We start from the raw sequence: 24,450 nt of genomic DNA, 5'->3' as shown, positions 1-24,450 counted from the left end.
CCCAAACATTTAACCCAAGGTAAGAAATGCCAGGTGTGAATCAAGCAGTGTGAGGCCCCATTCACAACTAAATGTCGTCAAAAAACAGCTAAAGTTACGTTTGCTTAAGCGAACTGAAAAAAACATCACTGCAAAAAATGCTTTTCTTACTTTGTTTTTTTGTATTTTTTCTAGTCCAAACATCTAAAATAAAATAAAACAAGAAGTATTTACAAGACAAGCAAAAGTAATTGTCTTGTTTTGGGGAAAAATTTACTCAAAATTAAGAGAGTTTTTGCTTAAAATAAGCACAATTATCTGACAGTGGGGTAAGCCAAATAGTCTTAAAACAAGATTATTTGGTTTACCCCACTGGCAGATTATTTAGCTTATTTTAAGCAAAAACTCTCTTAATTTTGAGTAATTTTTTTCCACAACATGACAATTACTTTTGCTTGTCTAGTAAATGTTTCTTAGATTTTGACTAGAAACAAGACAAAAATACTATGTAAGAAAAGCATTTTTAGCAGTGTGAGGTTTTTGATTGAGGCAAATTATTACATATGATGCAGTATATGGATTATAAAAGGAACTGTTTTGTAGCTTTATTTATTAGTTTTGTATCATAGTTTGTTCACACAAATTGTGTGCAAATTAAGACCTTCATTACAAGGATTGTTGCAGTGGCTGTGTTTATTAAATTAATAAAACCCATCATGTTTGAGAGACAGACTTTCTGTTATAAGGCTGTATTTCAGTAACTGGTTTTTTTTATACATGGCTCAGGTCAGAATCTCTGGCCAGGTCCAAGGTGTATATTAGACCCACGACGTGTCAGCACATTAGCAGGCACGCTAAATATGACCGGGAGAATCATTGCAAAGTAGTAAGGCTAATGTCTTTTATTCCACACGGCTAATGTGTTTATTCTACACGATTTATTGATAAGCTGTTTGATTTATAATGTTTTTTTAATTTTTATTATTATTATTTCTAATTTCCCTTACCCTGCTGTGCATGAACATACGAATGAGGCGGCTGCTGACTATAGGCTTTAACTTCAATTTTAATGAAATTATCCTCTAATCGATTGCATAGTATGTCATGGATATATCCCGCGAATGCATACTGCAGTCCCTTTTGTCTTGTTCATCGCCAAAACGGACTAATTATCTCCTTGGAAATGTCTGACACCAGCACATACATACTGTAATAGACGTGGCAGGTGCAAAGCTTGACAGGTGTAGCAACAGTAACTAAGGATGGCGGGGCTTAGCGAAGGTACAATAGTTTTCAATGGGAGCGGTGCGTTTTTAGAACACCTGGAGTGTATTGAGGCACTGAGCGAGTATTTCACGCTCAAACGCTGAGCGTTCAGCGTTTTTTACTGGTCACCGAGTGTTGAAGAATGTTCAATTTTGAGTAAAATGCAGCGCTCATCACTGTCACTTTCCACCAGCCGCCCAATCAGAGTGGAAGAGGGGCAGGACAAATACAACACTGACCAACTGCAACATTCTGCACATTCTACACAACAGATGAAAACAAGCAGCATGATAACGGAACAAAATAATTTAAAACCAGAGCCAGAGCAAATACTTAACATTGTATCCATATTGTATTTTTTTATACAATCAGTACAGAAAAAACTACCTGTGAAATTAGATACTAGTAACACTTCCACCGATATACCGTATATCATAAAACACAGAGTCTCAACTGAAAAAATAAAAAAACGCTGCCCTGCCAAAAAGCTTGCAAGCGCCCACAACGAGTCGTTTTCATCAGAGCGTCTAGCGTTTTCAGCAGGCTAAAAAGGCTTTGGTGGACACGCGGCCTAATTTATCTAAAAGACAGACGGAGGTTATTAATTGATGGAATATGCTTTTGTTGAAGCCATTTGATCACACTATTTCAAATTACTTTTAAAATAATCATATTTAATTGAAAACTACATTATCCATGAGGCTATAAGGGCAAAATTCCACCAATCAGCAAACAAATCGTACCCAAAAATTGCAGGGGACTACCATGAAGCAACAAATAATGTCTGTCTTTCTTGTTCTCTCCAAAAATAATAATAATAATAATTTAAAAAATGTGTTAATATATATATTTTATTTATAATTTTGCAATACAATTGAAATATATTGTTTCCATAGATATAATCATTAACTTTCAAGTTGCGATTAATTGCTGAAGCTTTTATCACGGTGTACGTTATTATTATGATATTGAATAAATTGCAAAAAAAGTGTTCTCATACTATAACAAGTACTTATGACAAAAATAACTGAACATTCAAATAGATAAAGCAATACACAAAAATGTATAAAGTAAACAAATGTTTCAAACAGATTAAAGTGCAAAAGAATTAAAGAACAATAGGTAGGCTATCTCTTTACAATAAGGTCTCACTAGTAGTGTTAGTTAATGCATTAACTAACATTAACAAAGAGCAAATGCTTGCGTTCTGCGAGTGAGCGACGCCTCGTGGTTTCATCCCAAAGAGGCATGAAATCGCTCTCACGGACATTTTCCTGGATCGTTCCCACCTGGTGGAATGACCTGCCGATCTCAATTCATGCTGCCGAGTCTGTAGCCATTTTTAAAAAACATCTTAAGACACATCTCTTCCAATTGCACCTGACCAATAAAGAATAGCACTTAACTATTCATTAATTTTTGTTTGTTTGTCCAAAAAATAAAAAAAATAATTAAAAAAATTATAATAATTGTGTAATGTGCTAACTAACTGAGACGTCTTACAGCTCTTACAGGTTGTTGGCCTTGTTTGTTTCGTTGCTTCTATTGCTCTCCCCTTTTTTGTAAGTCGCTTTGGATAAAAGCATCTGCGAAATGATTAAATGTTAATGTAGCTAATAGCTTTATATGTAACAAAGTTATTATTCCTTGATAACGTCAGTAAAACAAATAAAAAATACAACTGTTAATGTTAGCTCAGGTCCATTAAGCAATACAACTTGATTTTAATAATGCGTTATTAAATGTTGAAATTTACATTTAACTAAGATTAATAAATGCTTTAGAAGTATTTTTTCATTGTCAGTTTGTTAACTAATAATGAATGAACTTATGTAAAATAATGGAGCCTTATTGTAAAGTGTGTGACATATTCAAACAATATCTAGCTCATGTAGGCCAGATTAAAATATAAAATGTTTAAGTTTGAAAATAAATAGCCTTAAGTCTTTAAGTATTAATTATTTGGAGAGGTGATGAGCACGGTAGCCGGCACGTCTACTTCCATGTTTGTAGTCAACATTTCAAACTGCCTGACCATGAACCAGAACAAGTAAACATTGTTAATTTACATTTACCACCGACATTGTAATAATATAAAGTGCGCCGAAAATCTGCAAAGTTACACTGTAATAACTGTTTTAGATTTCGCAATTGTTTTTACAAAACGATTATGTGAATCGCAATGCTTCATGGGATTGTAGTTAAAAGCCTTGTACCTTTGCCTGATTTTCAAATACTTTTTTGTAATGTTGTGATTCACCGTGTAACTTATTGAGTTTGACCAATGCTTTAAAGAAGCTTTTTTTGATCCATATGGAAAAAGAATGTTATAAAAGTGGACAGACACTAATGCATTTTTTTTAGTTAAACATGGTACCAGTTGTCTCTGATTCCTAACCGAGCAATCCCCAGGGCAAGGGTGGGACGGCCATGTGAAATCGGTGTGTTGGCACATTTGTTTACATGCACTGAGGGGGAAGTAACAGGTGCAAGACCTCTCATAAAAGCTGCCGCTCGATAGAGGAGCATCATGGAGATGACATTTCCTCATTTACGCAGAGGCTCTGAGGGCGGATACACAACCCTGCTCTGGTGTCGCCACTCAAACCTAGATTACGCGCTGAACCGGGTTTCATCTTCTTGATGACTCATTCGCACGAGCAGTGTCCAGTCAGATCAGGTTTTGATCATTGCATTTCATTAACTTTGTGCACATGGGGTTTGAAAATTTGACATGAATTAGCCTTTTCTCTCTCATTAAAAAGAGAAACAATTAAATATATAAAAATTGTATTGCCAGTTACAGGAAAATAACCATCCAACCAGAAAAGTGAAAAGTGGTCTCTATATGACAGGTGATTAGAGGGAAGGGGATGAAAAATAAGAGGGCTCCAGGTGAAAAGGAAATTCATTTTAGAGGCACAGTCTTATTGTGAGGAATGTGGCAACTGTGAAGAATAAAGTCATATTGCGAGATATAAAATCCACTCATACATTTGGAAGTACAATAACTTTCAAAAGTTTTAAATTTTAAAAAATGGGTTTTGAAACCCCCCACCCCCCCAGCAAGACTTCCTTAGGGGCCATTCACACAGAACACATTTTTGCAGTTAAAAAAAATTGATGGAAGTCAGTGGAAAAAAAACGTTTTTTAAAAGTTATCTCTTTTTTTTTAAACTTGAGTGCCACGTTTTAAGAAGGCCTTCTAAAATGAGACAGTGCAAAAGACACTGATGCGACAGGCAAACACATTCGTCTAGCACATTTTTTTTATAGTTTCATTTTTTTCAAGTAGCGCAGTGGAATCAAAAAATACATTCTGGGTGCAAGTCAACATACTTCACCAGCTGCATTTGGCTGATAAACCGCATAGGTCCATGAGTTAAAACACAAAGATTATTATTTCCCAAGGTTTGATCGACCAAGGATTTGTCTGGAACTGGGGATATCAGGAGAACTTAAGCATAACTAATCCTGGCACTATTTTAACGGCCTTCTGTGTTTTGTCTTTTGAAAAGCTCATTGTTCCCTATTGTATGATGTCATTGACTCAAGCTGTGGTTGTAAAATGTAAAATCCAACCATCAGTTTTTCAGTAAGAAAAGATAGAAATGCAAATCTCATTACCTTTCATGAAGCTAATAAAGTATTCTCTTTTTACCTCACCCTTTCAATGGATTCGGTGTCAAAGAAGTGCATGACAGGCTGCCAGTCACATGAGTTTGCCCTCAGAAAGAGCCCAGCCTGAAGCTGTTGCCATGGTGCTACGTGACGCTCTAGTCTTTCAGGACACGCAGTACTCAGAGGACAGTATCTGATGTACAGTAAGACCTCCTGGGCTAAGAAAATGGGCCAACTGGACATTGGATAAACACTAAGCTTTTTAATTGTCTTAGCCACAAATTATTAGTCAGGAAAGTAGCAAAATGTAAAGCCAATGCTGTCTCAGAAAAACATCAAAGACAGAATGAAGTATGCGGCAGAAAATGGGAAGTTGCGGACTGATGAATCACAATGAAACATGAATTGCATGGTGATTCTCCAGAGCGGTGCCTTCGAAAATCTGCTGAGAAATATAATAATAAATGCATTTCTACCACAGTGAAGTTGGAGGAAGAGACTGTGTCTTTGTGTGGGAGCCTTTTTAGTTGCTTCACTGGGAAAAGTCATTTAATGCTTTGGAGTACGGAAGAATATTGCTGAATGGCTTGCTTCCCACAAATGAAAAGCTGCTATCTAAAGAGGAATGATCAGATGTTATTTTTCAACAAGATGCTCCTGTCCAAAGTACAAAGACAACCAAGAAGTTGCTTGAGAACAAGTCTATTAGGCTCATGTTTTGGCTTTGAGTCCAGATAGTGAATATTTGGTCTGATATTAAAGGGGTGATGAATTGAGAAATCAACTTTCCCTTGAGCTTTTGATATATAAAAAGTCGTGATAATATAAGATTATCCTGTAAGTTTCAGAGCTGAAATCTTTCTTTTTAAAGAAAAGCTTTCATAGACACCAGGCCCAGAAAACGATCGTGTGCTTCATCCTTATGTCATCGCACGACGAAACACACCTCTACAGAACGCTTAACTTAGGGTGCTTTCACACCTGCCTCATTTAGTTTGTTTGAATCGTACTAGAGTTCGTTTCCCTCTTTGGTGCGGTTTGTTTGGTCAGGTCTGAAAGCAGCAATCGCGCTCGGGTGCGCACCAAAAGCGGACCAAACAAACGTACCGAGACCTACTTGAAGAGGTGGTCTCGGTACGATTCCAAACGAACTCTGGGGCGGTTCGTTTGTGGTGAGAACGTAATCCGACCTCGAACAGAACCAACTGCAAAAGTACTGATCATTTTTGGACTGAAACAGCTGCCGTAGTTAGCTGTGCTGACATTGTGTGCATGATATTATTTCCTGATAGATCGTTGGCAATATTGTCGGAAGATGAGCATGTCAAGAGTTGATAATTGATGCACGCCTCCTCTTGAAGTGACAAGCGATGCGCGGTCGCCGTCTGCAGTGCATTAGAACGTTGTTTTCACGTCGCATCCGCACTTCATTATAGAAATATATTTGCATACTGTAGTAAATACACACAGTGTAGTAGATTATTGCCAGGGACAAAACTGGCCCGCGCAGTCGTCTCTCCATAGTGTTATTATAGTTTGCTGTCTTTGCCTCTTCTGTTGGAATTTTTCCACACGTAAATTCTGACCAATCGAAAAGCAGTTTAGGAAATACGCCATGGTCAATGAGTGATGTGGATGTTGTCACGTGCTTGCGTTTTGGTTCGTTTCAACTGGTTCGGACCAAAGCAATCAGTGTGGTGTGAAAAGGAACCAAAAAAGCTGAAAAATGCAACAATGCATAATTGTTTGCCCTTGGTTCGGACAAAATGAACCGAACTAGAGATGTGAAAGCACCCTTAGTAGCCCCACCCACCGACTCATGGAGCTGTTTGGATCACTAGCCAGCAGCAATAACAATGTGGAAGAAGATCCTTCGGATCATAATATTAGGAATGTGTGATACTTCATTTATTATTAATGAAGTTCCAGCTCACGTGGAACTGTGTACATGTGTTCGCTTCATTTCACCACGGAATCGTTTGTGGACAAGTCTCAAGTGCTGGATTTGCAGACACAATGCTGTGCCTTCTATATTGGATCCGACAGGAATGGTGCAACACTTATGTGAGTAAAATGTCTTTTTTATATGTAATAGTACTAGTCCCGGGGCTGTACCAGACCAAAACGTTCGTCCGTCGGCAGAAATTCTTTCTTGATCTGGGCCTCAATATCGACCGATTGTGCGGGTACGGGTCATCTAAAACAATCGCTGGTGTATGAGAAATAAATCATTGTGTTTGTTTGATAAAGACAAGTTGCAGTTGCCGCTTTCAAAATAATCTCTCCCTCATGTGAACTGAACTGACTGGGGCTAGATATGACAGCGGAGCTGAAGCTCATTAAATATGCAAATCTTATTTAATCCTAGCCGTGGGCGTTTACTTCCAAGTATCCAGTGCGGCACGCCCATCAAAACCCAGCGTTCAGAAGACAGCCTCAAAACCAGTGTAGAAAATAGCCTATTAGTTATTAGTTATGATGTTTTTAAATGTAAAAACCACACTAACATCATTAGGTGACCTCAGACAACAGTATAAAAAAACAAAAAAAGCCAGATCACGACACCTTTAAAGGGGCGGTAAAACATTCTTTCGAAGGCCGGATTGTTTTTGTGGGCTGCACTGTAACGTGGTCATGCTTTGTTTAAAAAAAAAATTGCATTACTTTTCATATATTTTACCTTTATTCTACACTGCTCTGTCCCTCATTATAAAAACGGTCTGATGGTTTCCTGGTTTATGAAGCCGTCCCTCAAAAATACGCAATGGGCTCTGATTGGTTCGCTGGCCCAGCTGTGTTGTGATTGGCTAACTGTCTGGTGCACTCCAGCCTACTCTTCTCCACAGCAATAAAAATAGGCCTCACCCCCTTATTTCATATTATCAGAGGAGAGGTTTATGTAAATATTGAGGTTAGTGATGTCAGCAACTCTGAAGGATATGTCTGTAGTTCCCTACCAGCAAATATCTCCCTTTGCTTTAAACTTTGATCTTTGTAACTTTGCAGATGTTGTTTACGCTCAAACAGCAACATTACACGCTAGCTAAAGTTAGAAAAGTGAAATCGTGTTTTACCATCCCTTTAAACTCAAATACTCATAAACCGAGTGAAGCCACTAATATTGAGTGGAACAACTTCTTCCAGTAAAAAGCTGTCTGCAAGGTTGGGGCAGGATATTGAATGGTTGGGGCAGGATATTGAATTACTTTATCTACGGTGTTTATGCAATTTTTACTAATTTCCTGACCAGTGAATTGTGATTAAATGGTTAAGGGGCTATTAAAAGACCACTAAATATTTAGCCATTTTTGGCTTGCCCCCTTTCCCTCCCCAAGAGTGTACCATACATGCATTGAGAACGCATATGTACATCCCATACAATTTAAAGGGAAAGACCTTCCGTAAACAGCAGTTCCACATCATTAACAATTGCCACGTTTCCACTGCAGGAACTTTACCCAGAAACCAGGAACTTTGGGGTGTGTTTTGACCACAGGAACCAGGGTCTAAATGAAGTTCCGGGTAAATATTTCCCCCCTCCAAACGGCCCTGCTCGCAAGGTAGTACTTTTTCAAAGTTCAGGAACTTTCGAGGGCGGGAGTTGGGCGCTGAACATGCTGATTGGTTTAGCTCACCTTGCATTTTATTTTAACCAGCATTTTTAAAAGTCTTTTGCAAGGTTCGTTCTGCGTTCAGTAAATATCAGTCTTGCTGTCTGTCTGATGGCGCGCGTTCGTCTCAGCCATCTCACGTTCAATGTCCGTAATAGCTGATAATAATATACATTGTCATTTTAAATCTACCTTTACAAGCTTTCTGAATATGCTACTGCTCTTTTCTGTCATTGTTATTTACCTCTTTAGTAAACCTATGCATAACCAGCAAAAGCAGCACAGCTTGAATCTCTTCCATACTCGTTATTAATTTTTTTACAGTCTATTTTTCACCATGTAAACGACCTGACCCGATTACTTTTACGTGTGCGTTCTTACATGACGTGACAGCACGAGGAAAGTTCATTTTTCTGAGGGGTAAACTTTTTATTTCGTAAGTTATGAAGAAAATGTTGGAATAATGACACAGCGTATATTGCCCCAGGCAGTTTTTACTTTAACTGCGCCTGACAGGAGAATACATTTTTTTCTGAGATGATTATTACACTTTAAACAAATAAATAGCTTATATAATACTGTATTAGTCCTGGTGGCCGTTAAGAGTTGCTATGGCTACAAATAACACATTCCAGCTGGTGCAGAAAACAGCGTTGACATTTTTGATGCGGCAGACAAACTGTATGTCACAAAATGATTGCGATTGAAAGTCATCACATGTAAACACCAGATCGGTTTAGATAACGTCTCATGTAAACAGTCCACTAAATCTTTCAATCGTAATGACAAAAAAAGTGTGCAAGTAGACGTGGCTATAGTGTCGCGCAAAAATGATTACTGTCCGTCACTACCTTAGAGGAGCAGTCACGCGCAGTCCTAAGTTACATCACCGGACTAATTTGCCTAATCTGGACTTTCCTGGTAATGCCCTGGGTGGACTTTCATGTTTATTTTGTTTATAAAAAGCATACATTTCCGTACAAATCACATTGCAGAAATTAATTTGAAATCGGCACCACCACTTTCTCAGATGTTGTTTATATTGCCAGCTACAATACACAGATGAGTGAAATGTGAGCCTGGTTATATATGTGTCTATGGAGCTTCCCTATAACATTTAGAAACTGTTAGCACATACATTCAGTTAGTTCCTCTTTGTGTTTACAGTAACAGTAAAGCTTCTCTGCGAGACATCAAAATCCTTCAACAGGAAGGCAGTTCTTTTGGTGGCCATCTTGGTTACGACCCCGGGCAGCTATTTCCAGCCATGCAAGTACAGCTACTATTTATTTATTTGAATAGAGAGACTGAAATCTCAAGGTATATTTTAACAGGGCAGTCACTGAGGCGCCGCTTAAAAGGCGGGGGCAATTCTAGGGGCCCCCAACTTTAGGGGTCCCCCAGTGATTTTACAGAGAAGAAACCCCTCTCTGGCCCACAGCAAAAGCCTGCCCCAGAGCCTCAAATACCATAGCTGTGGTTCTGTACTTTATAATATATAATCTTATAATGGTATCTTATAAATCTTCAAAAAAAAAAGTCATACACAAAAAGGGTATTTTTCAGTAATTAGTCAGCATTTTGAGAACTACTATTTTATTACTTTTAATTTGTTCTACCATTATAATGACTCAGGAGACGTTTATAAGCATCGATATGTCATGCCACATATGTATGTGTGCGTGTGTGTGTGTGTGTGTGTGTGTGTGTGTGTGTATATGTGTGTACAATGTAATGAAAACCTGGGATCACCTACATTGTTGGGACCAGCCAGCTGTCCCAGCTGTGTTTATAAACATACTAAATTATGTTTTTTTGAAAATTTAAAAAAGCTGAATGTTTCCTGTAATGGGTAGGTTTAGGGGCAGGGGCAGTGTAGGGGGACAGAATGTTCAGTTTGTACAGTGTAAAATCCATTACGCCTATGGAAAGTCTCCACAATTCACAAAAAACTAACGTGTGTGTAGATAGAATTATTTTACTTCAAAATTATATTTTACATAAAATGAATGCATTACAGTTATGAAAATAAAATAAGACTCAGCACAGACATTAATGGGAATCACAAAAGTAAAGTGCTTCAAACAAAAAGTAAAATATTATTTATTTTATATAAATATGAAAAATGATGTGGAAAATGAGTTAGACACGTTAACATGAGATTTAACTAAATATATAAAATCAGCTTATAACTAAGTTACATGCAATCAAAAATCAAGTCTTTCAAATGTACACATTCAGATGTTGATATCAGATGATGTTAATTATAAAAACCAAACCATGACCAAATTTACTGACTGAGGGGGAAGGTAAATCAGGTATTATATCCAAAATCTAGTTATTTAAATAAGTCACATTAATCATGTAAACCCCATGATGGTTGTACATACATGTAATGTGTTCAAAACAACATGATAGCTACATGAACAACAACAAGATGTACAATAAGCACCGAAATAAATTTAATTTCTGGTACTATTGATATCGGAATTGGTGATAAATGGTTACATGGTTAATTTAGCTGAAGATATGCCCTTCCAGCATTTAGGGTAAACTGTGACCAGTAGTTCTTTAGGCTTTATTGCACTCTCCTAAAAAAACAAGAAACTAAACAAAACAACTAGAACCCTCTAGTTTGACACTTCCTTTTGGTCATGTTGCTTAATTTTTTGTGGTCATGAACTTGTAGAGTGTTGTTCATTCTTTAGTGATTAAATTTTGTATGACGCTGTCATTTAACCACATGCTAATAATTTCCTATAGCCCTGTCAATAAGTGTTTATTTTTATATGGATGTAATATTTTAATTTTAAGGATATATTTTGAATGCTTTTGGCATGTGACCAAAAGCACATATTCTACTGGTTGGCCAGTTTTTTTCACAATGTGATGGAAAAGAAGTGAGGTCTGACGTCATGCAAATGTTTTTATCAGTCTGAACAGATGCCTTCATTCCGATTAAAGTGTTTATCACACCAAATTTTTGCATGTAATATTCATCTTGGTGTGAACAGGTCATAACTGTTTCAATGGCTGTTTGTCAGTCATCCCTAAATTCCAAGAAATTAAATATCTAATCCTCAATTCACATACATTCCAGTCCTTTAACATATACATATGGTGTAACATAATCATTTCCCCTTATTGTCAGTGACCCTAACAAAACAGACCTGGGACCCATTCTGGTTCACGATTAACCAGTTGAGAACCAACTAACAAGCCTGCATCCATCTACAGCCAAACATCTATTTGCGTTTCTACACATCCGCCCCACAAATGCGCAGTGAAGATCCATTCCCGAGGGGCTTCTCTTGTCTGATCTATGTATCACTTCATCAGGGTGATAATTGTTAGGCATTCAAATTAAAGTCTCACAGTTTGAAGACGGAGGAGGTACAGCAAGCAGAGTTGAAAGGGAAGCCAGCCCCTCTCTAGGGCTGGCGTAAGGGGTGGGTGTGAGGGATGGATGGGTAATTACCAGTGCCACTGGAGAGAGAAATCGCAGTCTGTCCCATGCCAAAAATGACTCCTCCCTGCAAATGACTTCCTATACCAGACAGTTAACAAGGCTGAACGCTGACAAACGGGAGGGATTTCACCCCAGAGGTTACAGAGACACATGCAGCAAAACCTTCAGAACCAGACCACATGGCTGGGGTTTAAAAAGCTGGTCGAAACTATCAGCTGAAATTAGTTGTCAAATATGATGTTTTTTTAAATTTTAATGATGATCATATCAAGAGAGAAGATAGTCATTTAATTTAATCATAATAAATTGTTGAATTGAAATACATATAAATATATACACCATACTGCCAAAAGTTTTGGGACGCCTACCTTTACATGTACAGTACATGAACTTTAATGACATCCATTTCTTTATCCGTAGGGTTTAATATGGAGTTGGCCCAACCTTTGTAGCAACAACAGCTCCAAATCTTCTTGGAAGGCTTTCCACAAGATTTAGGATTGTGCTTATGGGAATTTTTGGCCATTCTTCTAGAAGAGCATTTGTGAGGTCAGGCACTGATGTTGGACGAGAAGGCCTGGCTCGCATCGCAGTCTGCACTCTAATTCACCCCAAAGGTCTTCTGTCGGGTTGATGTCAGGACTCTGTGCAGGCCCATCAAGTTTCTAAACACCAAACTCGCTCATTCATGTCTTCACAATAATAATAATAATAATTTGTTACATTTTATATAGCGCTTTTCTAGACACTCAAAGCGCTTTACATATGGAAGGGGGAATCTCCTCAACCACCACCACTGTGCAGCATCCACCTGGATGATGCAACGGCAGCCATATTATGCCAGAACGCTCACCACACACCAGCTGATTGGTGGAGAGGAGACAGAGTGATTAAGCCAATCAGTGTATGGGGATTATTAGGAGGCCATGATGGACAGAGGCCAATGGGCAAATTTGGCCAGGGTTACACTGGGATTTTTAATGACCACAGAGAGTCAGGACCTCTGTTTCTTTCACTGGAACTATGGGGCCAAGCCCAACTCCATGCCATAATCGTCCCTCCACCAAACTTTACACTTGGCACAATGCAGTCAGGCAAGTATGGTTCTCCTGGCAACTAAAACTGCAACTAAGACATGGTTTAATTGAATTGTAAGAATAAAAATTGTAATATTACTCTCATTATGCCACCAAAGTTAAAAGAATCCCAGAATTGTTACTCTGGCTCATCTTTAGGCGACAAAAATATGTTAAGTATCTGTTTGTAACAAGATAATCAAGCTAAATAAACCCATATGGGGACAAACATGTATTTTTAACAAATACAGTTTCACACTCAAAACATTAACTGTCTGTAAATATGGCCAACAATTTGCATGAGCAAATATTAGCAACTAAACAAAGTGTACTAAACTAAACATTAGTCAGAGCTCAATGTGTCACAAAGTTTACATTGTAATCTGAGCACCAAGGAAGCCAGTAGCAAATCCCTTTGTAATTTCAAGAGGAAATCATTTCATACACATATAGCACAATCTAATTTACCATACCCTTGTAACACACAATGAAAATGATACTATTCTGACAGGTCATTAATAATGCGGACTGTCATTCATAATGCACTTTAAATTCGATTCGCTTGGTTTGGTATGTGTACCTTTAGAGTAAATTTAAATGGAGGAACCATAGAAATTAATTGTGTTAACGCCCAACCTCAAGATGACTTCGTAGGCCTATGTAGTAGACAGAGGATTAAATATGCATCACAATTCCCAGACAGCCAAACATCATCTCCGTCTGGATGAGGGAACATGAAAATGTCCTACTTATGCACTGTCTTTGCTGATCTAAACGAACGGAGCAATAAAGTCAGCATGAAAAGCCATTCACAAACAATATTACTTCCATACTCCTATACGTCTGAGAGATACTAGAAAATGTTTTAATGAAGAATATGACAATGCTGATGGCTGATGATGAAAAATGTAGGTACACATTTTAAAAATAGACCTTGTTCTCATTTAGGACCAACATCAGCCTAACATTAGTGATGTCATCTAGTGTCCACCTGCAATTGCCAGTCATGCGTCACTACGAAATTCTGTAAAACATTTTTTGCTTTAAAATCCTGCATTAGCTCTGCAAAGCATCAAATGTCACAGGTACAAATGTCACACGTGTTTAAGATTAAGTATATTTGTGTTAATATACATACTGTACACATTGGTATTACTCTATGCCTTTGCAAAAAGAAAAGAACACAGAAAATGCATGGTCCATTTAGGCATGATCGGCACCCAACCCCCAAGCCCAGAGACCTATAACTTATCCCCATGATCACACCATAGAGAGAGAGAGAGAGAGAGAGAGAGAGAGAGAGAGAGAGAGAGAGAGAGAGAGAGAGAGAGAGAGAGAGAGAGAGAGAGAGAGAGAGAGAGAGAGAGAGAGAGAGAGAGAGAGAGAGAGAGAGAGAGAGAGAGAGAGAGAGAGAGAGAGAGAGAGAGAGAGAGAGAGAGACTGTTTTAGAAAGTAGAGCCAACACACAGCTACAGTATAATATCTGGAGCGGAGTTTTATGGAATGGATTTCAAAGACTGGAGGCTGAGGTGGTTCCCTTTAAAAATATGGAACCAAATTCAATAAAATTCTTAGAGAATCACTAAACTGAAGATGTATAGGCTGAAGTAAGCAACAAAGGGGAATGGAAAACAATACATTGATGAATTAATTTACTAGCGATCTTTGTCAAGGCCAAGAATTAAGGATTTGAACAAACCTATAACTCTAAATATAACATTTGTCCCACATTATTTGTGGTACAGACATGGATGACATCTTAAATAATGTGGTTTGTTAAGGAGAGGTATGCTATTATTTTTCTTAGTGATCAGACTTCTTGGCAGATAAGATAGGCTTGCATTGAATGAGGAATTTTTTTTCTTTGGGGTTGGATCTGTTGTCTTGGGCTAGTAAGCAATGCAGCAGCCTCATATTACCTTAGCAACTGCATAGCAACCATCCACAATGCCCTAGCATCATGGTGGCAGCTTTTTAATAGGTATGAATTAGGTGGTGGGTGGAATGACTGAAATCATATATATATGGCAAAGCAATTTTATATAAGTTAAGGTATATGTCACTCACTGATTTTTTAACCAATTTTTTATGTATAGTTTAAGGCCATATTTACACTGCAGGTCTTGATGCCCAATTAGCTTTTTCAGTGATGTATGACACATTGGCCATGGATTATCTGATCTCACCGCTTACATGACAGGGGTAAATGCACGTATCCGATTCACATGAGATTTAAATGAATAAGGCCTGAAACTGAGCTGAGAATATCAGAATCCATGTGATTTTTATCCTGCTTACACGTTCGTAGGTCATATCCGATCCGTGCCACATGGAAGGGAAAAAATCTGAATTGGGTCACTTGTACATGTAATGTAAATTCAGCCTAAGGCATTTAGAGATGCTTTGAAACTATATGTATTGTGAAATTTTTTATATATAAAACCTGACTTTACAAATAAAAGGTAATTTATTTTTATTATCTTTTTTTATTTTGACAGTTGATGGATGCCAATTACAAGTCTGGCAACTTCACATTATGCAAGACTTTTACAAAAAGTTTTATATGAATATATATATGAATATTTGAAATTAGCCATATTGGTAACACGTTACAATAAGATTTCATTAATTAACATTAGTTACCTACATCAACAAGAACTAACAATGAACAGCACTGGATGCCAGCCAAACTCAGCCCCGCCCACAACATTTGAGCTCAGGGAGTTCGGTCTGGCCTTGATCCATAGAGGAGTAATTATGCCGGAACAGAAACTGTTCGGACCAATGAAATTGTCAGGGCGGGCTTTTGACGATGACGGATAGATGATCAACAGTAACGTAATCATCCACGACATCAAAGGTGCTTGGGTTGAATTTCTTCTAATCCTAAACGGAGAACTTGTCCGTATATGCATTCACCTTGACTATTTCTCTCAGAAATGATGATCGTGTTTGTAATTTGGCCTACTCTTTGTATCCTTAAATTCTTTTCTTTTTTTTACAACACCGCCAAGGATCATTTACACTCATCTTTTTACTTATTCCAGCATGCGTACAGGGTTCCCAGGTTTTTACAACAAAACCCGCCAACTATAGCCTAAAACAAGCACAATAGCTTTTTGGGTTCTCCATAAAATAAAAAAAGGCATTTGGGGATAAAATGTGTGTTATTTTGGCAAGCTTGACTGCTAAAATTTGAATTCCTGGGTCCATATATCACATAATTGAGGTTGCTTCAACCCGCGGACATAGAAAACAACCCTCGGGAAAACCGCAGACTAGGCAACACCGTGCAGTTGAGCTCTGTTGACATTTGACAACTAATGTTATGCGTCGCTTCGTTGCTCTGATTGGTTGTAGTTCTATCCAATTGAGGTCTTTCCTGGTTCGTTTGAAACCCGCCCCATAATTACAGCCCAATGGAGCAGAATCAGACTCATATTCTGAATAGAATTAAACAACACACCTACATTTATTAATCTTAGTTCATGTTAATTTCAACAATTACTAATATATTATAAAAATCAAAAGTTGTATTTATTAAGATTGGTTAATGTACTGTGAACTAAAATGAACAAACAATGAACAACTGTATTTTTTATTAACTAGCATTAACAATTATTACTATTGTCCATTGTTAGTACATGTTAGTTAATACATTAATTTTAACAAATGAGACTTTACTGTAAAGTTTTACAACCATATTTAAATGTTGCTGTAAAATAGCTGGCATAAGCACAACTGTGATGATGTGACCACATTAATTTTATATTACCACAACCATTTCAATATTTGGGGTCGTTATATATATATATATATATATATATAGAATCATAAATACATTATGTACATAATGTTACAGATTATTTCAATTACTAGTTCTATTTTTATTATTTTAAACGTGTACATTTCCACAACAATATTAGGAAGCACAAATATTTTCAACATTGATAATAATAAAAAATAAGAACCACATCATCATATTAGATTGATTTCTGAAGGATCACGTGACTCTGAAGACAGGTGTAACGATGATGAAAGTTTAGCTGTGCCATTACAGAAATAACTTACATTTCAAAATAAATTAACATAGAAAACAGTTATTTCTGTTTTATCTGTATTCTGAATGGTAGGTAGTAGGTACATTCGGGAAGTTTCTTCTCCTGAATAAGATGATTTTGTGAGATCTATTAATGAAATCACTTTGCACTAGACCGTTCCTAGTTGCATACACTGACATCACACCTTACACACTCATAGTAAAGCTCATAAGCTGGCAGAGGCACCTGTGCTTTTCATTTCAAAGACTCCTATATAATTAATCCCCTCAGGAAAAACCTCCCCTCCATTTAGATAGTTATCTGAGTCAAGAAAGATGCATATACTCTTCTCAAATGCAGATGTGAAATCAGCGGATCAGCGTTCAAACACTGCTTCTGTACATTCAATGGATTCTGGTTAGCCTGAAGTCCCATCCTGGATCAAGTTGCCAGTCAGGTAAGCAGGTGCTTCTCGTTAGAGGAAGCTATGGGTAAATAGCTTTAGGGCTCAGAGGGGTTCATTGAACGCACCATCATTTAAAGCGGCCTGTCAGAGAGCATTATCAGAGAAGATGAAGCGTCCATGAAGCTAAACTGGTCAAATGCATTGCTTGTCGCATAGGAGGAAGGCTTATCATCATGAATCAAAATTTTACACAATGACTACACTGGACATGTGCGGTGCATCAAAACTAAAATGTTTCCATTATTAATCAACAAAGATGTCTATCATGCAAAGCGCTCATCGTGCGTGAAACAGTGCACTCTATTTCAGATTCCCTTTGCGATGTACTGCACGGCTAAACCTTCCACATTATATTTAGCACACATCTGAAATAAAAGGTAGTAAATAAAATATTTGTATGGATGCAACGATATTGAGAATCTGGCTAATACTAAAAAAAAAAAAACATGTGAATTTTGGCAACACAACATAATATAATAATAATTATTGATGTTTTTAAAGGCCCACTGAAATGCATTATTCAATCTGCTGATGTAATTTCCACTGAAACAGGAAGACAGGGTGGGACAAAGCGAACAGCTCCTCCCCCTTTTTAAAATATCCAATAGCGTTTTGTTTATATCACAGCTAGGCCAGAGCCATTGAGCTCTTAAAGCAGCAGTTTACTCCTAATCTCTAACCGTTTCACCTCCTAATCTCATCCATATTGCTTTAAAATACAGCATTCTTTGCAGAAGTCAAATGGGTCATATACATTTCTGCTATACACCGGCTGCCTGTGCTATCGTGTCTCTGGAACGAGACTGTGTACGATTCGCATGACACTAACATGAAACCAGACTTCCTTCTCACCAAATGAAAGCATGCTCACAATGTCTGAGTGGTTCCGTACCCTGTATATAGTGCACTATGTGCATACACCATGCAGAAAATAGTAAATGTGTGAACAAGAGACAGATTTTAGCCGCAGCTTTAGCGTCTATTTGGGGACAGGACGCTGTAGATTCTAGACAGCATTCGATTGGACAAAAGATCTGATGAGAAGCTTAAGTGCAGAGTGATCAACATTGGCGGGAGTGAGAGAATTTAAGTTTTGAATGCTTATATTTTGTAACACATATTCTTGGAACACACTAGCTTATAGAGAATATTATGGCAAGCATATTCATACTAGAAGCTAAAAAACTTGGAATTCAGATTCCAAGGGGACTTTAAAGCTTAAGTTTAAGTCTGCATTAGATGACAGAAAGGTCATTTTAATGGAAAAATCATTTAATTATTCAATTTAATAAATTAGGGCCGGGACTCGATTAAAAAAATTAATCTAATTAATTAGAGGCTTTGTAATTAATTTATCGAAATTAATCGCATTTTAATTGCATATAAATATTTGACCTGAGATCAATGAGAAGTAATTTTTCACATGTATTTTTAGTATACCATTGAATAATGACTGAATACATAAGATTAATCAACAAAATATAGTTTATTTATTTCAGTCTAGCAGTGCAATGTTTGCCATTAAGTGTAGCAAAAGCATATTTGTGATATTTGAGGCTCGATGTGCTGCGTGATACCCAAATTCCTTGTTGTATAACTTGCTCACAACCATGCTCTTGACGACGCTTCCATTCTTTCGTTTTTTAAAACAAAATTTCCCATCCACGGGGCCAAGCAAAGCGGTCTCATCAGCTTCTTCGTTCATGTTCACTCATGGTTTGTTGTTGTCGTGACTCCGGAGCGCTAGTTGGTGTTCCAGTATAATCGGTCCGTCGAAACTCATTCATTGAAAAACGTTCCGCGGTGCAAAAATAAGTGTGGTTACATTTTTTTTTTTTTTTTTTGCGTAATTAATTAACGCGTTAAAGGAGTTTGCGTATCACCGCAGCACATCGAGCCTCAAATATCACAAATTTGCTTTTGCTAAACTTAATGGCAAACATTGCACTGGTCTGCTGGACTGAAATAAACAATATTTTGTTGATTAAGCTTATGTTTTCAGTCATTATTCAATGGTATACTAAAAATACATGTGAAAAATTACTTCTCATTGTTCTCAGGTCAAATATTTATATGCGATTAAAATGCGATTAATTTCGATAAATTAATTACAAAGCCTCTAATTAATTAGATTAATTTTTTTAATCGAGTCCCGGCCCTAATATATATATATATAAACCCTTTCATCTAAATCTACTCAACTGTTTTCCTTTTCCGCTAATGTCACCAATCTCTCACCTTTCAACCCTTCTTTCAACCACCTTGTTCCATGTTGGCACATAACACCCACTTTTATGATTTTTTTTTATATAAAAAAAAAAAAAAAACTAATTTTAATTTTACACCAACAGATTACCTTTCCATAAAGTTGCTGAAGGTGAACCACAAACTCACAACTGATTGGTCCGTGGTTGATAAACATTTTGAAGTGAAATCCCACCAATATTAACAGCCAAGTGTGCATTGCTTCCAGGATAAACCGAGCTAGACCAATTGGATGAATTTCATAAGATTCTTATCTTTTAGGACCAATAATCCTTGTTACTTTCTAAAGACATTTAAATTGCTATTCAGATTGATAACAGCAACTCAGAAGTTTAATTAAACTTACTTCTTTCTCTGTCTGGGCACAGATGGAAGTGTTGTTGCCGTGGATAATGCGTCCTTACGAGGGCGGCCCCGGGGCCGCTTATCTGTGGGGGCCGGACTTCCAGTGGGAGTGGCCCCAGAGCTGCTAGGAGGTGGTGAGGGTCCTTTGTCAGAGGGGTCTAGACTTTTCTCCTCTGATGACATTCTGTGAAAAAGATGTGTAAACATTCTATATTATTTTCACAAACAAGTATATAACATCATAAATGTCTGCTATTCTGTAGGTCGACAAAATTGTACATTTCCAAAAAAGCTTTAAACACAGCAAGTTTTCCAGCTTTTCACCTATAAAACATCATTCTCCAACCAGTAAGGTTTTATTTCTGAATTTATTAAAAACCTGGTAATGCCGGAGGAGAAAATAATCCCTGAGGTTAAAAGTAAAACAATATTTTAATAAGCTTGTATGATTTGCTCATAGTGTGGATTATATCTCAAAACTCTAAAACTAGTAAAAAAAAAACAAGCGTTAGCACACTTTATTAAATCCAATAAAATCAATCCACATGATGCTATCAAGTTTTGTTACACTAGACACAATTTTGGTACACACTTTTCCTTCAATTTAAAACTGGCAAATATTTAAATAAAATTAAATCCTTATCAGCTATGTAATAGCCCAAATCAATCTCTCTTTGTGACTTGCGACATATTAGCACAGCCTAGGACTTCGCAATCTAAAGAAGTAAACACGGCACAGTTAATAGTGACAGACCGACAGACCAATGTTTCGGGTCTTGTTGTTATATTCTTTCTGAATGTTGTGCATATTGTTAGCTGCTGCTCTGCTGGATCCCCAGTGCTGACCCTTGCACCTGCTCTGCGTGGTGCTTCTGCCAACCTGTCCACTCAGCTGACAAGGCATATTGCCAACGGGATGCTGTCTTTTCCGGGAACTACGTGGGATCCCTCCCTGGGTTGCGCTCATTGTATCCTGCCTTGAGTAAACAATTAGGCCTCACATGGTTGAGTCAAGCCTTCAATGAGACCGTGTGCATTACCATTAGTGTGTACATACACATTGTCTGTGGCAGCCATTTAAAACCTTATGAAATGGCTTGGCAAGTGCATTTTTTTCTGTGTTATATTTGTAATTGAAACGAGAAGCTGGGGGAGGACATACTGTAGAAATCGCCTCCTTTTTTTTAAAACAGCCAATAGGCTTTGGTCGAAGTCACAGCTGAGAAGCATGATGTGCTACATGCTATTGCTAACCATATGTAGACAATAACATGGGGTGGACATTATCATTCTAAAGCACATTTGATTGGACAAACATTTGGATACGCCCTTGTGTGCAAGATGACTCATCAATACTTTTTAGTCCCTTTTCACAGAAAAAAAAACCCTTTAGAAATGCATACATCTGCTGAATGTTTATTCTGTCAACTAGGAGTAAAATGAGACATGAGACAATTTAACAGAAAATGAAGTTTCAGTATATAGACCACCTGACATATAATGACATGGGTTTAAAGGTGTCTTTTAAAAAATGGTCACAATCTGTTGCTCATTGTTAACATCTGCAAATTATTTCTTCTAAACCTTCCAGGTCCGAGTATGGCAGAGGCATTACAGGGAAACTATAAAGAATAAATAACAAGAGTGCAGTAAATTAAAAGGTTAAAGCTTACAAAAGGAGACAGACTCTTGGATTGTTCCCTCTGTTCAATCAATTAAACAGCAGCTGTGTATGTATAGAATGATGCTTCTGCATAATTATCATTGTCTTTGGGTTCATTTTGAGAAATGTAGTTTGCAAAAGCATCTCCTTACATGCAAATTGAAGTTAATCAGACAGATGAACAGGTGTTTCTGACACACAACATGGTAGCAGCACCAGCTAATGCATTCACATGTGAATTACATGTGGGTCTTATAACCGCATAAATGTTGCTGTTTACACTTAATACTGATGCTATTTTGAAATTACGCAATAACACTATAAACCACACTGCCCGGCCAGAGGGAAAAAAAAGGTTTCCGTTTGGATTCAAATAGGTCACATAAAGTGTCAAAGATTGGAACATTATTACAGTGAAGATTATGTTTTTAGCATGTTAACTGTTACAATATCTTGAACAGAAATCCATGCACCTCTTGATGGAAATATGCAATGATAAAGGTCTTGTATTGACAACGCAAGAGTACAGCACTCGGTAAAGTCTCCTCCAGGACATCCAAAAGACTTTCAATAAATTCAAGGTCTGGATTCAGAGGTGCCAATTCATGTGTAAAAAATTATTCTTCATCCTCCCTCTCAACCATTTGTTCACAATCTGAGCCTGACGAATTTTGACATCGTCATCCTGGGATATGGCCATGATGTGTCTTCCTACATGGTTGTTTAAGAAATAAAAACTATGCACTCCATCAATTTGGGTTAGAAGAACTGTTGGCAAACATCCTAGAAACAATATATCTAAAATTATTAAACATTTCTAAGCCCCATATAGAGGACCTGCCTGTTTTGAAGTTATCTACAGAGTGGGTATTTCACACACATGAATACTTTTGAATACTACTTGTAAGATTCATATAATACATAGTCTACCTCACAATTAACATGATATATATACACATAGGATATAAAAAATGATTAGATAGCCCAACACATACAGGAACCAGAGGGACAGCCTTGGTGAAACAACAGAAGCACACAAAGCAAGAGCTTCTTCACATGAGGGGGCATGTCCAGCTTTTTGCCTTTGTTCGGTTGTCTCCAGAGCTTTGTGTTTCAGAGCCTTACATACGCAGGGTGCCAATAATACCATCATGCCATGAAATACTCAAACGTTTTCCCTACGTAATACTTTTTTTAATAAAATTTGGGGGGGAAACAAGGACAAGCCAGTGACTTTAAATGAGAGACGGATTGGCACTCTTAAGGGAGCCCAAAAGCTAAACCTACCTGCATACAAAGTATCGGTGCTCTCCAAACATTCACGTCTCGGCAGATGATCATCACGTGCAACGTATTGTCAACTTAGATGTGATGGTGTTACAGTGGAAAGATGACTGTAAATGCGCAAGAAAGGCTATAAGTGGATACAGTAGAGGCCTTGCAGCCCGGCTGATTAACTTGGAAACATTACTCAAGCTTGGAGTCACCTATCCAAGCGGGAATCATATAACGGGCCATTAAAGGCAGTGGACAGTAAAGATGCAGGACGTTTTTAAACATCTCGGGATGATTTTAGATGGAGAAAAGCTGCACACTCGGTCAAAAATCAAGTGCTCGCATGCAAAAAGGCGACAGATACGACAAAAGCGCTCGCAAATGATAACGAGAAACACACACAACACACTAATCGATCGATATTTACTTACCTCTTCGACCCTAGCAATTTTTATTTATTTCCTTCATGACAAGAACCGTCATATACGTGACATATAGTACTTTTGTTTAGTGTTTGTGGCGCTGGGGGGTTGGGGAGGAATACACCACTATTCCTCAGGAAAATAAGCCAGCGTGACAAAGCGATATCTTCTGCGATATTGTACACGTATTCCAGTAAAATCCACTTTTATATCCAGAAAATCTATAATGTTTAATCCATAGGCAGAACGCATCCGCTTTGCTTCGGTTTGGACGGATCACTTTTCTTTATTCCGCTTCATCCCACATCGCCAAATCCTCGCGGGTTACATCCCTCATCCGAAAACAAGCCATACCGACCGCTATCTGAGCTCCTGCAAGGCGATGACAGGAGCCGATCGCTGGCCACATTCGGGAAAATATAGCCAAAAATATCCCCAAATGAGGTAAAAACCGAAAGCTGATTTCGCTTTCAAGCTTCCAATCCTGACGATTTCGATCAGCTCGCGGAGCAAGCTGCAAATTTCGAGCAACACTTTATTAAGGCTAAACACATCGAGATGGTATCCTTGCTTGGGTATTCACAATCTGTAGAAGCAAAATACGATAATTAGACGCGACTGTAGAACGGAGAACGAAGTAAAACGTTACATTTCTGCATTAGTACAATTAAAGTTGTAGCTCTCACTCCACGGTAGCCATATTTGAGTGTAACCGAATCACGCACTGTGAGCGACACCATGCTAAATAGTGCCACAACATTAGGCACGGCACTTAAAGGAACGACACCTTCTCATATAGACGTGCACGTTATTAACCTTCATAATAACATTGCAATGTATTTTTAAATAATATATTAGCGGTTTTACAAACGCCAGTGCAAAATAAAAATAATATAAACTGACCCTGCGGAGTGATATGTTGGAGCGCTCAGCAGGTGAGGCGACTTTTTTT

General features: G+C 37.7%; 1 protein-coding gene across 10 annotated transcripts in view; it reads right to left on the bottom strand.

Annotated features, from left to right (window-relative positions):
• The window catches only part of kmt2cb (lysine (K)-specific methyltransferase 2Cb), a 142,407-nt gene extending 118,200 nt beyond the window's left edge, over positions 1–24,207 (bottom strand). For all 10 annotated transcript variants that reach the window (XM_067454132.1, XM_067454135.1, XM_067454134.1 and 7 more), the window contains exons 1-2: positions 23,508–24,207; positions 20,140–20,322 (exon numbers count right to left, since the gene is read on the bottom strand). In XM_067454132.1, coding sequence (XP_067310233.1) covers positions 20,140–20,321 — 182 coding nt within the window. In that variant the 5' untranslated portion in view covers position 20,322; positions 23,508–24,207. The remainder of the gene's footprint in view (positions 1–20,139; positions 20,323–23,507) is intronic.
• Between the last annotated feature and the right edge of the window lie 243 nt (positions 24,208–24,450).

This window comes from Pseudorasbora parva, chromosome 9 (assembly GCF_024679245.1).
Source record: "Pseudorasbora parva isolate DD20220531a chromosome 9, ASM2467924v1, whole genome shotgun sequence".
In the NCBI taxonomy this organism is placed as follows: domain Eukaryota; kingdom Metazoa; phylum Chordata; class Actinopteri; order Cypriniformes; family Gobionidae; genus Pseudorasbora; species Pseudorasbora parva.
Note: the sequence above shows the minus strand (reverse complement) of the source record. Positions and strands in the feature narration are given on the sequence as shown.